At 61.0% G+C, this 16,935-nt stretch overlaps 1 protein-coding gene across 18 annotated transcripts in view; it reads left to right on the top strand.

Annotated features, from left to right (window-relative positions):
* The window catches only part of SCRIB (scribble planar cell polarity protein), a 141,581-nt gene that overhangs the window by 65,974 nt on the left and 58,672 nt on the right, over positions 1-16,935 (top strand). For all 18 annotated transcript variants that reach the window (XM_082046716.1, XM_082046706.1, XM_082046707.1 and 15 more), the window contains 6 exons: positions 2,001-2,090; positions 4,911-4,988; positions 9,100-9,414; positions 9,819-9,899; positions 15,507-15,755; positions 15,978-16,088. In XM_082046716.1, the coding sequence (XP_081902842.1) occupies positions 2,001-2,090; positions 4,911-4,988; positions 9,100-9,414; positions 9,819-9,899; positions 15,507-15,755; positions 15,978-16,088 (924 nt within the window). The remainder of the gene's footprint in view (positions 1-2,000; positions 2,091-4,910; positions 4,989-9,099; positions 9,415-9,818; positions 9,900-15,506; positions 15,756-15,977; positions 16,089-16,935) is intronic.

Genomic DNA, 16,935 nt, shown 5'->3' with positions numbered 1-16,935 from the left:
CGGGGTGACGGCTCACGGGGCGGCTGCACTCGGCTTTATTGCGTGACAAGATCCGGCAGCTCTTCCAGCCTGGACACCAAAGGCAATGGTGAGGAGTTCATTTGGGTTCTGCCTTTCCGGGCTGCGGTTTGGGTTTAGTTGTGTTTTAAACTCCGCAGAACGTGCAACCCCGGAGGCTGTGTGTCTGTGTGTCTGTGTGTCTGTGTGTCTGTGTGGCTGTGTGTCTGTGTGTCTGTGTGCCTGTGTGCCTGTGTGGCTGTGCGGCTGTGTGTCTGTGTGTCTGTGTGTCCGCGTGTCTGCATGTCTGTGGGGGTGAGGCAGGGCTGTGTGTCTGTCTGTCTGCGTGTCTGTCTGTCTGCGTGTCTGTCTGTCTGCGTGTCTGTGTGTCTGTGTGTCTGTGGGGGTGAGGCAGGGCTGTGTGTCTGTGTGTCTGCGTGTCTGTGTGTCTGTGTGTCTGCGTGTCTGCGTGTCTGTGTGTCTGTGGGGGTGAGGCAGGGCTGTGTCTCTGTGTGTCTGTGTGTCTGTGTGTCTGTGGGGGTGAGGCAGGGCTGTGTGTCTGTGTGTCTGTGTGTCTGTGGGGGTGAGGCAGGGCTGTGTGTCTGTGTGTCTGTGTGTCTGTGGGGGTGAGGCAGGGCTGTGTGTCTGTGTGTCTGTGTGTCTGTGGGGGTGAGGCAGGGCTGTGTGTCTGTCTGTGTGTCTGTGTGTCTGTGTGGGTGAGGCAGGGCTGTGTGTCTGTGTGTCTGTGTGTCTGTGGGGGTGAGGCAGGGCTGTGTGTCTGTCTGTGTGTCTGTGTGTCTGTGGGAGTGAGGCAGGGCTGTGTGTCTGTCTGTGTGTCTGAGGAGGGCTCAGGGGGGCCGTGTCCGGCTCCCGCGCTGCCCCGGGTGCGCGGGCTGTGTTTGGAGCCGGACCCCGTGCAGCAGCCGCTCTCTGCGCTGGAGCAGCGCGCCTGCTCCTCCCAGGGCTCTGGTGCCTCTCTGCCCCTCCCCTCGCCAGCTCCTGGGTCCTTGGCCCGGACAGATCCCCAGTGTCCCACCCGTCCCGGACAGATCCCGCGTGTCCCACCCGTCCCGGACAGATCCCGTGTGTCCCACCCGTCCCGTCCAGATCCCGCGTGTCCCACCCGTCCCGGACAGATCCCGCGTGTCCCACCCGTCCCGGACAGATCCCCAGTGTCCCACCCGTCCCGGACAGATCCCCAGTGTCCCACCCGTCCCGGACAGATCCCGAGTGTCCCACCCGTCCCGTCCAGATCCCGAGTGTCCCATCCGTCCCGTCCTGCCGCGGATCCTACCGCACGCTCCCTCCTCCTCCTCGGGACCGGCGCAGCGTGAGCAGTTTGTGCTGGTCTCCTGCATACAAGCAGTTTCGGTTCGAGTCTGACCAAAGGTTTTGCTGTTGTAGTGCCCGTAGTTTGGTGTGTAGAGGGGGGAGACAGGACAGAGACGCGACTCCTGGGTCGAGCAGGCGCAGCCCGGCCTGCCCGAGCAGAGGAGCAGCTGACAGAGCAGACGCCTTTCCGGAGGCACACGCTGGTTTCCACCAGCAGAGCAGGGCCGGTGTCTGTCCCGCTGCTCTGGGAGAGGGGCCGTGCCTGTGGCCGCCGGTGCGCGGGGGACCCGTGTGTCCCAGCGGTTGTGTGGGACTGCGCCGCAGGGACCGTGCGGGGAGCCGGGCTGCGCTGCCCACGCTGTCCCTGCGCCTGTGTCCAGTTCCACCCACCGCTGCTCAGTTTGCTTGGTGGTGGACATCTCATTCCCTGTGTTCATCACAGGCAAACTGACCCTGGGTCTGGAGTACAGCTCAGGACCCCACTGGGAAAAGGGTTTGTGACTTTGGTCCCTGTGAGGCACAGGCAGAGCAGCTGACACCGGTGTGTGGACAGATGGGTGCAGACAGAGCTCAGACATGGGGCTCACTGTGAGCAGCCGTCCCTCGCTCTTCGGGGTGTTCTGGTTGTTCTGGCCGGTGCTGACCCGTAACCTGTGTCCCTTTGCTTCCAGCTGACACTGACCATCCTGCGGCAGACGGGGGGTCTGGGCATCAGCATCGCGGGGGGCAAGGGCTCCACCCCCTATAAGGGTGACGACGAGGTAAGACCCTGCGCCGTGTCACCGGTGGAGTGCCCGCCTGCGGGCTGGATGACTGTGCACAGCAGAACTGGGCTGGATGACTGTGCACAGCAGGACTGGGCTGGATGACTGTGCACAGCAGAACTGGGCTGGATGTCTGTGCACAGCAGAGTGGGGCTGGATGTCTGTGCACAGCAGGACTGGGCTGGATGTCTGTGCACAGCAGAACTGGGCTGGATGACTGTGCACAGCAGGACTGGGCTGGATGTCTGTGCACAGCAGAACTGGGCTGGATGACTGTGCACAGCAGGACTGGGCTGGATGACTGTGCACAGCAGGACTGGGCTGGATGTCTGTGCACAGCAGAGTGGGGCTGGATGACTGTGCACAGCAGGACTGGGCTGGATGACTGTGCACAGCAGAACTGGGCTGGATGTCTGTGCACAGCAGGACTGGGCTGGATGACTGTGCACAGCAGGACTGGGCTGGATGTCTGTGCACAGCACAGTGGGGCTGGATGTCTGTGCACAGCAGGACTGGGCTGGATGTCTGTGCACAGCAGGACTGGGCTGGATGTCTGTGCACAGCAGAACTGGGCTGGATGTCTGTGCACAGCAGGACTGGGCTGGATGTCTGTGCACAGCAGGACTGGGCTGGATGTCTGTGCACAGCAGAACTGGGCTGGATGTCTGTGCACAGCACAGTGGGGCTGGATGTCTGTGCACAGCACAGTGGGGCTGGATGTCTGTGCACAGCAGAACTGGGCTGGATGACTGTGCACAGCAGAACTGGGCTGGATGACTGTGCACAGCAGGACTGGGCTGGATGACTGTGCACAGCAGAACTGGGCTGGATGTCTGTGCACAGCAGGACTGGGCTGGATGTCTGTGCACAGCAGAACTGGGCTGGATGACTGTGCACAGCAGGACTGGGCTGGATGTCTGTGCACAGCAGAGTGGGGCTGGATGACTGTGCACAGCAGAACTGGGCTGGATGTCTGTGCACAGCAGGACTGGGCTGGATGTCTGTGCACAGCAGGACTGGGCTGGATGTCTGTGCACAGCAGGACTGGGCTGGATGTCTGTGCACAGCAGGACTGGGCTGGATGACTGTGCACAGCAGGACTGGGCTGGATGACTGTGCACAGCAGGACTGGGCTGGATGACTGTGCACAGCACAGTGGGGCTGGATGTCTGTGCACAGCAGGACTGGGCTGGATGTCTGTGCACAGCAGAACTGGGCTGGATGACTGTGCACAGCAGAACTGGGCTGGATGTCTGTGCACAGCACAGTGGGGCTGGATGTCTGTGCACAGCAGAACTGGGCTGGATGACTGTGCACAGCAGGACTGGGCTGGATGTCTGTGCACAGCAGAACTGGGCTGGATGACTGTGCACAGCAGGACTGGGCTGGATGTCTGTGCACAGCAGGACTGGGCTGGATGTCTGTGCACAGCAGAACTGGGCTGGATGTCTGTGCACAGCACAGTGGGGCTGGATGTCTGTGCACAGCAGAACTGGGCTGGATGACTGTGCACAGCAGGACTGGGCTGGATGTCTGTGCACAGCAGAACTGGGCTGGATGACTGTGCACAGCAGGACTGGGCTGGATGTCTGTGCACAGCAGAACTGGGCTGGATGTCTGTGCACAGCAGAACTGGGCTGGATGACTGTGCACAGCAGAACTGGGCTGGATGACTGTGCACAGCAGGACTGGGCTGGATGACTGTGCACAGCAGAACTGGGCTGGATGACTGTGCACAGCAGGACTGGGCTGGATGACTGTGCACAGCAGAGTGGGGCTGGATATCCACGCACAGCAGCTTTGGGCTGGGCTGTCACGCAGCAGTGGGAACAGTCTGGGGCAGGGCTGGGATGGCTCTTGGCCCTGGAGCACAACTCCTGTACCTCCCGCTGCTGACCACAGAGAGCAGCGGCGAGAGCAGCCGTTCCTTCCCATCCCATTCCTTCCCATCCCGTTCCTTCCCATCCCCGTTCCCTTCCCGTCCCCGTTCCTTCCCGTCCCCATTCCTTCCCGTCCCCATTCCTTCCCGTCCCCATTCCATTCCTTCCCGTCCCCGTTCCTTCCCGTCCCCCTTCCTTCCCATCCCCGTTCCTTCCCATCCCGTTCCTTCCCGTCCCCCTTCCTTCCCATCCCCGTTCCTTCCCATCCCCGTTCCTTCCCATCCCCATTCCTTCCCATCCCGTTCCTTCCCACCCCCGTTCCTTCCCATCCCCGTTCCATTCCTTCCCATCCCCGTTCCTTCCCATCCCCGTTCCATTCCTTCCTGTCCCCGTTCCTTCCCGTCCCCGTTCCCTTCCTGTCCCCGTTCCTTCCCTTCCCATCCCCGTTCCTTCCCATCCCCGTTCCTTCCCATCCCATTCCTTCCCATCCCCGTTCCCTTCCCATCCCCGTTCCCTTCCCATCCCCGTTCCCTTCCCATCCCCGTTCCTTCCCATCCCATTCCTTCCCATCCCCGTTCCTTCCCATCCGTGTCCTGCTGTACCGGGCTCATGAGGCAAAGAGCGCAGGGTTGTTTTCCGAAGAGCACGGGACTGTTTTCCGCACGTGTGGTGATACCAGCTGTGTCATGGTCTCACCCCACTGGAAAAGGATCAAAGCGTCATTCCCTTTCCCCTTTGGTCACCGTGGGGCAGCCCTGCAGTGGGATCTTTCCCCTTTCTCGCAGCTGCTGGTGGGAGACGTGCCCGTCCTGTCCCCACGTCCCGGGGGCGGATTGGGGGTTTCCCTCTCCCTGAAGCTGGGTGACGCGGAGGGGTCTCGCTCCGCACTTTGCAGGGCTGAGGTTCCACCTCTTCTAACAAGCGGTTTTGTTTCTAGGGCATCTTTATTTCCCGTGTGTCCGAAGAGGGTCCTGCCGCTCGCGCGGGGGTTCGTATTGGGGACAAGCTTCTGGAGGTAAGAGCCCGTGAAGAAGCGAACGCTGCTCATGACTTGAGCTGGAGGGAGAAGTGTGGGCTGCTGTTTATTTGCATTGCACTCATTTGTAGGCCAAATGAAGCATCAGGAGCTGCGTAAGAACAAAGCTAAATTCCACTGGCTCAAAGAGTTAGTTCTTTAATTAACATTAACGTTAATCTTTTGCTGCTTTATAAGGAGAGAAATTGCTCCTGTGTTCCCTTTCCCCAACTCCAAGTGCTGTGTAACCCCAGTGGGCAGAAATCCCCATCGGCGCGTTCCTGCCCCCCGCGGGCTGACCAGACGGCTCTAATGTGCTCCGGTTTGTGCTTTCCTACCTGAAGTAAAGCGGCCCTTGTAGGAGAGTTTCCTCGCCGGGGAGCCAGCCGTGCTCTGTGCCTCTGTCCTCAAGTCCTGTGCAAACGGGGCCAGTCACAGAGCACTGAGATGCTCTAGAGATGCACTAGAGATCCGAGATGCACCTGAGATGCACAGAGCACTGAGGTGCACTAGAGATGCAGAGAGCACTGAGGTGCTCTAGAGATGCACTAGAGATCCGAGATGCACCAGAGATGCACAGAGCACTGAGCTGCACAGAGCACTGAGCTGCACAGAGCACTGAGATGCACCAGAGATGCACAGAGCACTGAGGTGCACCAGAGATGATTCACAGAGCACTGAGATGCACCAGAGATGCACAGAGCACTGAGGTGCACCAGAGATGCACAGAGCACTGAGATGCACAGAGCACTGAGATGCTCTGCACCAGAGATGCACAGAGCACTGAGATGCACAGAGCACTGAGATGCACAGAGCACTGAGATGCTCTGCACCAGAGATGCACAGAGCACTGAGATGCTCTGCACCAGAGATGCACAGAGCACTGAGGTGCATTAGAGATGCACAGAGCACTGAGATGCACCAGAGATGCACAGAGCACTGAGATGCACCAGAGATGATTCACAGAGCACTGAGGTGCACCAGAGATGATTCACAGAGCACTGAGGTGCACCAGAGATGATTCACAGAGCACTGAGGTGCACCAGAGATGATTCACAGAGCACTGAGGTGCACCAGAGATGATTCACAGAGCACTGAGATGCACCGGAGATGATTCACAGAGCACTGAGGTGCACCAGAGATGATTCACAGAGCACTGAGGTGCACCAGAGATGATGCACAGAGCACTGAGGTGCACCAGAGATGCAGAGAGCACTGAGGTGCACCAGAGATGATTCACAGAGCACTGAGATGCACCAGAGATGATTCACAGAGCACTGAGATGCAGCAGAGATGATTCACAGAGCACTGAGATGCAGCAGAGATGATTCACAGAGCACTGAGATGCACCAGAGATGATTCACAGAGCACTGAGGTGCAGCAGAGATGATTCACAGAGCACTGAGGTGCACCAGAGATGATTCACAGAGCACTGAGATGCAGCAGAGATGATTCACAGAGCACTGAGATGCAGCAGAGATGATGCACAGAGCACTGAGATGCACCAGAGATGATTCACAGAGCACTGAGATGCACCAGAGATGATGCACAGAGCACTGAGATGCACCAGAGATGATTCACAGAGCACTGAGATGCAGCAGAGATGATTCACAGAGCACTGAGGTGCACCAGAGATGCACAGAGCACTGAGATGCACCAGAGATGATTCACAGAGCACTGAGATGCACCAGAGATGATTCACAGAGCACTGAGGTGCACCAGAGATGATGCACAGAGCACTGAGGTGCAGCAGAGATGATTCACAGAGCACTGAGGTGCACCAGAGATGATTCACAGAGCACTGAGGTGCAGCAGAGATGATTCACAGAGCACTGAGGTGCAGCAGAGATGATTCACAGAGCACTGAGGTGCACCAGAGATGATTCACAGAGCACTGAGGTGCAGCAGAGATGATTCACAGAGCACTGAGGTGCAGCAGAGATGATTCACAGAGCACTGAGGTGCACCAGAGATGATTCACAGAGCACTGAGGTGCAGCAGAGATGATTCACAGAGCACTGAGGTGCAGCAGAGATGATTCACAGAGCACTGAGGTGCAGCAGAGATGATTCACAGAGCACTGAGGTGCAGCAGGTGGCTGCGTGGCGGGGCAGCGCTGTCCCGCAGCGCTGTTGGCGTCCGAGGAGCACGCGGTGCATGGCTGGGGCACTGTCCGTGGCTGTGCCGGCCGCGCTGCTGTCTCCAGGATCCACTCACCATGTGTTGGCGGTGCAGGGATGCGTGGCATTCCCCTGAGACGGTCGGGCTTTCTCACCGCTGGTCTGCGTTGAGCGTGTGGAGTCAAAGCACTGTGTGGTTCTGTAAGAGGAGGGTTTGAACTGCTCTGGGAGAAGCACTTGATTCTGGAGTTCCAGATGTTACTTTCTGCAGTTATCATAGGATCGTCTTGGTCATTTCCTCAAGTTTAAGTCCATAACGGAATATGCACTTGATCTGTCCAGGTGTCTTGTATGTTCTAGGGCCTTGAGTGTCACCGAGCATCCTTGTGCTGCACACACCATTCTGTGTTTTGCTGTGGAATGACTTCCAAAAGGGTCAGGTCTTGAGGATTGTGAGAGATGAATGATCATTCCCTTTCCTACCAGTTAAATTCATGACACCGACTATTTCGTGTAAAGTAGATCCCTCTTCAGTTACAGACCTGGGAAAAGACGTATTGTTTTCCTCCTCTGGTTCTGTTCCCACGGTGCCCGTTCAGCCGCAGCTCCTGCGGAAGCAGAGGTGCCCTCACAGCGGCTCTGAGGTTTGTCCTGTTCCCTCTGGAGCTGTGTCATGCCCACAGACGCGCCTGAGGCGCATCAGGCTCGGGCTCTGTCCTCGCTGACTGCAGGGAAAGCTCCTTTCCCGGCGCAGGGACACGGGCAGGGCTCAGTAACGAGGAAAAGCCGAGTGCCGCGGGGCGCAGGAGATGCGTTGGAACGCCCGGGTTTCAGCTGACGCTGTGAAATGAGGTGGCTGCCCTGAAAAGGAGATTCTTCAGCTTTGTGAGCCCACACTTTGCATTTCCTCCATCTTCTGATGCCGCAGGGCTTCTCTTCCAAACCGGAGGAGCAGAGTGGAGGGACTGAAGCTGCTTCCCTGGGCGCCAGCGAAGCTGGTGTCCTGCGTGTGCTTCACGGGTTTAGCCTGGAGGGGTGTTTCGGGGCTGGAGGAGGTAGATGTCCTTGAGGGTGAACAAGAGGTTGTGTCGTCCCGCGTTGTACTGAGGTTTGTGAGGGGAGACGGTTCAGGGGGAGCGGTTGTCTGTTCGGGAGTTCGTTGCCCGTGGGGATGGTGGAGGTGACAGGGCTGGTGGAGCTCCCGTGGGGGCAGAATCCCCCTGAAAGGGTCTTCACTGTGCTGGGCAGGGGCTGCCCCAGCCTGGAACCCACAGCAGGTGTTGTGGGAGCTGTGTGAGCACAGGGAACTCTGCGGGTTGGGGAACCCCGGGGACCAGTGTCCCCAGCTCTGGGGGATGAGCAGGGCTGGGGCTGGAGCTGTGTGCAGCTGCTGTGGAGCTGAGGGCCGCGCTGTGGAGCTCCCTATGGAGCTGAGGGCCGCGCTGTGGAGCTCCCTATGGAGCTGAGGGCCGTGCTGTGGAGCTCCCTATGGAGCTGAGGGCCGTGCTGTGGAGCTGAGGGCCGTGCTGTGGAGCTGAGGGCCGTGCTGTGGAGCTGAGGGCCGTGCTGTGGAGCTGAGGGCCGTGCTGTGGAGCTGAGGGCTGTGTGGTGGAGCTGAGGGCCGTGCTGTGGAGCTGAGGGCCGTGCTGTGGAGCTGAGGGCCGTGCTGTGGAGCTGAGGGCTGTGTGGTGGAGCTGAGGGCCGTGCTGTGGAGCTCCCTATGGAGCTGTGAACTGTGTTGTGGAGCTGAGGGCCGTGCTGTGGAGCTGAGGGCCGTGCTGTGGAGCTCCCTATGGAGCTGTGAACTGTGCTGTGGAGCTGAGGGCTGTGTTGTGGAGCTGAGGGCCGTGCTGTGGAGCTGAGGGCCGTGCTGTGGAGCTGAGGGCCGTGCTGTGGAGCTCCCTATGGAGCTGTGAACTGTGCTGTGGAGCTGAGGGCCGTGCTGTGGAGCTCCCCGCGCAGCTGAGGCTCGTGCCCGTGTCCGTCCCCAGGTGAACGGCGTGTCCCTGCACTGCGCGGAGCACCACGTGGCCGTGGAAGCTCTGCGCGGGTCCGGGAGCTCCGTGTCCATGACGGTGCTGCGGGAGCGGATGGTGGAGCCGGAGAACGCCATCACGGTCACCGCGCTGCGCCCCGAGGACGACTACAGCCCCCGGGAGAGGCGGGGGGGCCTGCGCTTCCCCGAGCGCCCCGAGGGGACGCCTCCCACGCAGAGATTCTCCACCTGCCTCATGCGCAATGAGAAGGGCCTGGGCTTCAGCATCGCCGGTGGCAAAGGCTCCACGCCCTACCGGGCTGGCGACACGGTCAGTGACCATCCCCTGGGAGGAGGGTGCGCGGTCCCCAACCTCGGCACCGCTGTGGGAACAGCGCAGGGTGCCCCGCGCCCATGGGTGCCCAGCGGGACCCTGCGCCGGTGGGCGGGCGGCTCCGGGGCCAGAATCTGCTCCGAAACCGGGGATAGAAGCTGAGGAGGGGGTGGGGCCGGGGCTCACAGTCCCTGCCAGTGACACTTAATCCTGCCGCTGTCCCCTTGACACATATTCTGGGCTCTCGGCCACGCTCGGGCTTTGCTGCAGGTGGCTCTGGAAGCAGCAGAGGGTTTGTGTGGAGCGAGGGGTAAACGAGAAGTGCCAGGGCAGGAGAGCCCTGCCCGGCTCAGGCGCCGTGCGGGGACCACGGGCTGCCCTGAGCCTCCCGCTGCTTGCAGGGGATCTTCATCTCGCGGATCGCAGAGGGCGGCGCGGCCCATCGGGACGGGATCCTGCACGTGGGAGACCGGGTCATCTCGGTGAGTGCTGGTGCGCAGGGACGGGCTCCGGCTCTGCTCCCTCGTGCAGGGGCTGTGTTTCTGTCACCAAAGCTGGATTTTGGGGGCCCTTTGTTCAGCTCCTGAGCCTTCTGGGAGGGCATTTAACCTGGGTGGTTGTGCCCTGCCCGTGGCGGGCGCTGGAGCAGCGGGTGCCTGCCCCTTCCCGAGCGCCTCCCCGCAGGAGGGGCGCGTGGCAGCCCAGGCTGTGCCGGAGGGATGGAACGAGGCGCTGCCTGAGCCGGGCTCCCTGCAGAGCCTGGGGCAGCCTCGGCGGCTCCGCCGCGGCTCGGCTGAGGAGGAGGAGGCTGCCGGGCGCGAGCTGGGCAGGGGCGCCGCAGCTTCCCCGCTCCCCGCCGGAGCTCCGGCCTCAGTTTCCCCTCCTGTTCCTGCTGCTGCTGCGGCTCTCACTGCTGCCTCTAACCTCAGGTCTCTCTGCCTAACGTGTCCCTCGCTCCCCGTCCGCGGGGACCCTGCCGAGCCCGCATGCCGCCTCGGCGACAGCTCCTGCCTCTGTGCTGGTGGTGGGTTTCTGGTGCAGCCGCTGCGGTGAGAGCACGTGTTACCGCAGGGCTGGCGTGAGTAAACACGGGTACGGCCTCGTCAGTGCTGGCTTCTGTCTGCGCTATCCCTGGGCTGGGGGCTGTGTTGTATTTGCTCTGGCACAACGTTCCAGTGGAGCTCTGGCCCAGGTCTGGCGTTTGTATCTTGGCAGGAGACCTGAGCTGTTACAGCATCTCTCTCCTTGCTAATGCTCTCCCCTCCTCCCAAAATCAAACCCTGACCCTGATTGCTGCCAGATAACCTGAATTGGTTTGGTTTTGCTCATTTTTTGTGCTCCACTGGTACAGAGGCATGACTGAGAGGCATAACGGCAGGCACACGATTTATCAAGTGATGTTAATTTGCTCTACCTGTGGCAAAAAGGAAACACAAGGTCTCCAAATAGAGTCAGAGGTCAAACCTGCCTCCACCCCCGTTAGCAGCTCTATTTATATCTGTGGGCAGCTCCATAGGAAAAGCAGATCTAATTCCCTCGTAATAGCCTGCAGCGTGCTCACGCTGCCACGTGTGGGCTCGGGCCCCGTTAGGTCTGCAGGGGGGCAGCCGCGCTGCCGCTGGTCCCTGCTCGCCCGCTGCGCCGCGGCGCCGCGTCCCTGCTCCGACACCGTCCCTGCGCGGGAGCCGCTCCTGCGCTCGCAGGGACGTCCCCGGCGCTGAGCTCTGTGCAGGCGTAGCAGGCTCGGTGCTGAGCACCAGCCGCAGCTCAAGCGCTGTGCTCAGCTCTCAGGAAAGCAGGAGCAAATGATTGTTCTCCAGGAGAGCACTTCCCGGGTCTGGGCTGTTCTCATCGGTCCTGTGTGCCCAGCCTGGCAGCGGCTCCCGTCTCCTGCCCTGCTTGCGGGGTCGGTGCCGAGCACGACACCCACGTGGGGGTGATGGTGCCACGTCCTCCCGTGGCCTCTCGGAGCCGTTTGTCCCCGAGAACACGTGCTGGCTGTCCGAGCTGCACGAGCGGCTCTGGGGCTCCATGTCTGGCTCCATCTCCGGTCTGTTGGCGCTGCGGGGCTGCCCTGCCCGGCGGTGCTGGGCGTTGGAGCGTCTGCTCACCGGAACGGCGCCCGCGGAGCACCGCGCAGTGCCTGCTCCCCACGGCTCCGCGGGAGAGCGGGTGCCCGTTGTTACCGCAAAGCTCTCAGGACCGTGTCTGCGGGACGTGCAGCGCGGGCCGCGTGTGCTCCCGTGTCTGCGTGGGACAGCAGGAGGGTCCTCGGTGGGACACGGCTCTCACAGGGCCAGCAGACAGGGGCCCGTTGCCAAGCCATGGTCTCCTAGTCATGCCTCAGTTCTCTCTCTGGAGCTTTTAGGACAGGAAATACAACACAGCTTCCTGCTCTTCTCCTGTGCTCTAAGTCATCCTGGACTTCTCTGCAGGGAAGGACTGGATCGCTCCTTTTGCGTTCCTAAGGGAGCTTTGAGCACACGACTGAAGAGCCAGCCCAGATCTCTCTTCAGAGTGAACACCCGCAGAACTCGCCAGGGTTGACTGCTAACCGCAGCCTTCCCCTGTTCTGCCGTGTCCTGAGTCGTTCTGGCCGTGGGAGACGCGGGGCAGGGCGCTGCAGGGGCTGCTGGAGGGTTCCACGCGTGGGACGGGGAGTGCAGGACTGGGAGCAGCTCAGGGCGCTTGGTTTTTGGGATGGGACTGGGAATGGGCTGGAGAAAACTGATTTTGGGGGAGACCGAGGGCAGCAGTGGCAGCAGGTGACACGTGGGGTCCCGGCGCGAGCAGCGTGATCCGTGGGTCAGGCAGACAGCAGAACTGGCACACACAGCGTGTGCAGCGGGAAGGGACAGATGACACGCTCCCCTCCTCCGGCGCTCCGAGAGCCGAACGGCGCCGGCCGGGCGCGTTCTGGCCAGCGCAGACACGGCACAGCGGCCACAGAAACCGGCTCCCAGGCTGGGCCGGCGCCGCCATGGCAGGAGCGGAGGAGTCGGCGAGGAGGGGGCCAGCGAGGCTGTTCGTGCGGTGCGCCCGACTCGGGGTGATCCTGCGTCCCTGTTACTGCTCGGGGAGGTACCTCTGTGTGTGTTTGGTCTGTCCGAGTCTCCCCATTCCCATCCTCTTGTGGCAGAGGAAGAACAGGGCCGTGTGAAGTGCAGGGCGCTGCTGCGGCAGGGTGCCGGCGGGGCGCGGCGGGGCCTGGTCCGGCCATCAGGAGCTCGGGGCCGGGTCTTTCCGCGTGTTGTCCTGGTTGAAGCGAGTCAGCCGTGTCAAAAACGGTGTCTGGCAGAGGGGCGGCCCCGGCCCGCGGGGCACGGGGCTGTTCCTGCTGCAGGCAGGTACCAGAGCCGAACCGCCGCGCAGGCGTGGCTGGGCACGGTTCGCCAGCGGGGCGGGCGCCCTGTGCGGGCACACACACACGCACACACACACACACACGCACACACGCACACACACACACACACGCACACACACACACACACACGTGCACACACACGCACACGCACACACGCACACACACACACACACGCGCACAGACCGCGCTCGCGGGGCGCCAACAGCGCGCACAATTCACCCCTTTCCTGCCGCTGGCTCCTCACGTTCAAGGTTTGCTAGTGGAACGTGCACGTCCCGCGCTCAGCTCCCATAGATGTTCCTGTTTGCAGGTCTCTTCAGTCTCTGGCCCAAACATCAGGCTCTTGAGGGCTCTCTGGTCAGACCCGGCGCCCCTCATCCAGTTTCTGGGCCTGCTGTTGGGTCTTTCCGCATTCGGGATTCCTACTTGCTGGCCAGTCCGACTTGAATCCTGCTGGTAGATCCTGCGCACAGACCCAGAACAGAGACCAGACGTGCACAGTGGGTCCAAACAGCGTTTGACAGACAGAGCAGACTGCGCCGCCCAGGCTGGCCCGAGCTCCCCCGCCCAGCAGCCTCCGGCAGCCGCCTGTTCTCCACCGCTCCGCGTTCTTGTGCTGGTTCCTCCCCTCTCCCACCTTCGATCCTTCTGCTGAACATCCCATAGCACATTTTGGACATGCCCACAGTCTCCCATAAAACCTCCTGCAGCAAGTTTGCTCTTTCCCAGGAGAGCTGTTGTGATACCCGTGGTAATCTCGCTTTCCTCTGTGTATTGGTTACCAAGCTTTCGGCCACAGTTCTCCGATGTCACCACTTGAGTGGTTCCCATAACCATCATCAGTGAGTGTCTCAAGTCTCGGCTCTGTTGTCTGCATTTCCTGCAGGTTCATGCACCTGTGTGTTCAGTTTCTGATCTTTCCTGCTTGTTGCTTTGTCTCTTGCGCCCGGCAGCCATGACCAGGGACCCCCACCCTCCCTGCGGGACGTGCAGCGGGTGCCTCGTACACCCCACGGCGGGCTCTGCTCCCCAGGAACAGGCGCCAGGAGCAGAGGAAACGGCCTCAAGTTGCGCCAGGGGAGGTTGAGGTTGGATGTGGGAACAATTTCTTCCCCAAAGGGCTGTGGGGCATTGAACAGGCTGCCCAGGGCAGTGCTGGAGTCACCAGCCCTGGAGGGCTGGACAGACGGACACGAGGTTCTCAGGACATGGGGCGGTGCCGGGGGGGTTATGGTTGGACTCGGTGACCCCGAGGGTCTTTTCCCACCACGGTGACGGTGGCCCTGGCCGTGGGGGGGCCGGGCAGGCCGGGGCTGGTGTCCGGGGCCCTGGCCGGGCCTGGGCAGACCTGGGCACTCAGTTTGGCCAGAACCCGCTTTCCTGGAAGGAGCTGGCGAGTCACCGCGGCACTTCCAGGGTCAGACAGCGAGCAGCTGGGCTGCGAAATCCCGTTGCTGCGTCTGTTACAGAGTCACCTCGTTATTTTAAGATCAAACTCCATCTTAACAGCTGTTCTTGTCGTGTCCTCAGTGTCCATTTTTGAAAGCTCTTCTGGAACCAAAGAGCTAGAAACGTTTCAGTTTTCATGGCAAGTGTTGTCCTTTGGCAGTGTTCACTAGCTCAGCTCTCCTCCCGGTGTTCTGTCCTCTTACTGCGCCTGTTCTGTTCATGGAGAACAGTCGCATCCTTCATGGTCCTTTGATTTCCTAGGCGAGCTGGTTTAAACCCTGGTTTTGCAGGCAGGTCTCTGTTCCGTCTGTCACAGCAGCTTTTCTCCGCACATCCATTAACCGAGTTAGATGATGGTTCTGTGTGTGAAGAGCAGCAGTAGTGCACAGTTTTCAGATGAGTCCTCTCCAGTCCCGCGTATGAGCGACGTTGCTGCTCCCGGTGCTGGGGGCACCTCTGTGTCTGAGCCGCTGTGTCTTCCGCTGGTATCACCGCCAGACCGCAGCTGTGCTCTTTAAATCATGTGGCAGAGCATGTTGGGCAATGTTCCTTGTCCCAACGAATTCCAGTTCTCCGTTAGCGTCGGCCGGTCCGTCCTGCGGAGCAGCGGGGTCCTTCCCAGCGCTCCCCAGTCTCTTTGCACCCCGGTGCTTCTCACGGCTTAAACCCGTGACGGCAGGTGCTGTCCCCGCGGGATCGCGCTCCTCAGCGCCCGTCTCTGGGCTTTGGGGTGGTTCCTGTGTGCAAACAGCCAGTGCAAAGGCGGCCGGTGCCACGGCACGTTGGCGGCACCGCTCTGGGAATCACCGGTTTGCCTTCTCCCCTTATTAAATCTTCGGACTCATCCCTTTGAGCGCCCTCTTGCCCTTGCATTGCTGCGCGCCGGCCGGGAGCCGGTGTGCGCAGCCGGGGACGGGCTCTGTCCGACAGCGGCCGCGGCGGCGCCGGACACGAGCCGGTTCGTGGTGCTCCGGGAGCGTCCCGCGTGGTCTGCACGGTCACTGGGGCATCGCGGGTGCTGCTGGGGCTCGGAGGAATCCGGGGGGGGTGGGAAGGGCTGCAAGCCGTCTGTCTGTCTGTCTGTCTGGAGAGAGGAGTGCGTGGGCGCGGGCAGGTACCCGCGTCCCTCTGCCAGGTAGGGGAGTGGGGTCAGACACAAGTGCTTTGGGGAACAGGCTTTTGAGGAGCAGCGGGGGCCCTTAGGGTGCGCGGCGAGTGCTTCAGTGCCCGGAGTGCCGGAGCCATGGTCTGACGCTGAGTTTGCGGGTCGTTCTAGATCAATGGGGTAGACATGACAGAAGCCAGGCATGATCAGGCAGTAGCGCTGCTTACCGCGTCCTCCCCCACCATCGTGCTGCTGGTAGAGCGAGAGGCCGCGGAGCAGCCCGGCGAGGGAGCTGCGCCGGGGGCGCCGCGGGGGCGCATGCACTCGCCACCGCCCCCCAGCCATGGGGACAGCCCCCCCGAGGAGCCGCCGCCCCGGACCCCCCTGCCCCGAGGCCTGGAGGACCAGTACCCCATCGAGGTGAGTCTGCTGGGCCGGGGCGCCCGCTCTCGCTGTTCTGCCTTTGGAAGCGGGCGGGCTGGGCTGGCCCGCTGCGTCACTGGGGTGTCGAGAAGTGACGGGGAACCCTCTCGTCCTGCGGTGCTCACCTTGTGCTCACCCACGCAGAACACCGACCCCACGGGGTTCAGCCTTTGGTCCTTGTGTTTCATCCCCTATTGCCTCTGCCTCGTGTTCCTGCAGGAAATCCAGCTGGTGAAGGCGGGCGGTCCCCTGGGGCTCAGCATCGTGGGGGGCAGCGACCACTCCAGCCACCCCTTCGGGATCCACGAGCCGGGTGTCTTCATCTCAAAGGTGCGTCCTGCCCGGGCGCTCCCGGGAGATCGCTCGCTGGGCTTGGGATGAGGGATTTGGGTCCAAGAGCCTGAGAAATATGTGCAAAAACGTGCAGCTGATCACTTTCTCCTCTTCCAAGAAATACGCTTTAATGCAGCCAGGCCTGAGGTTTTGCACCTAGAAACAGCACAGAGAGTTCCCCTTCTACCGCACTTTGTTCTGAAAAGCAGTGACTTTGGACAGCACAAGTCGGTTACAGTAAAGGAACCACAGTGTGAATTCCTGGTGCAAAACCGTCAGCCGTTACTTGGACGTGGAATAAGGGACAATGGAGGGAAACAAAACTTGCTTTGGCAGTGCTGGCTAAGCCAAGATCCAAGTCCTTATCCAGTCCAAGTATCTGCAGTTTCAATAAAAAATTAAATGTAGAAGGGGAAATAAAAGCTACAGCGATTATTCCAAGCTGGAGAGGAAAGTCAAATATTGAAGGACTGTTATGTTCGTGGGAAGAAATTGTGGAGTACTGAAGAGTGGTTTTTTCCTAACAAGAAAGACCTAAGTTGTGACTTGGAAAAAAAAGGGGGAGGTAGACAATATTTGGCTTAAAACTGAGGAAAGTGTTGAAGTGGAAGGAGTGACTTTCACTGGGCAAAGCTCCCAGGCCGCTGTAGCGCTCTCAGCCCCGGCACCTCGGGCTGGGCGCTGCGCGGGAGCTGAGGCTCGGAGGAGGCGCCGGGCTCATCCCACTGATCCTGCACTGCGCAGGCGATTCCTCCCGGCTCTGCAATACGGTGGAAATGCGGGTTGGACACCGTCCAGTCGCAGATAATCGGTGCCGTGAGCAGTGCCCGTGGAGTCGGGTTTG

Source organism: Streptopelia decaocto (genome assembly GCF_964273445.1).
Source record: "Streptopelia decaocto genome assembly, chromosome: 2".
NCBI lineage: Eukaryota > Metazoa > Chordata > Aves > Columbiformes > Columbidae > Streptopelia > Streptopelia decaocto.
This window is presented reverse-complemented; position numbering and strand designations above follow the sequence as displayed.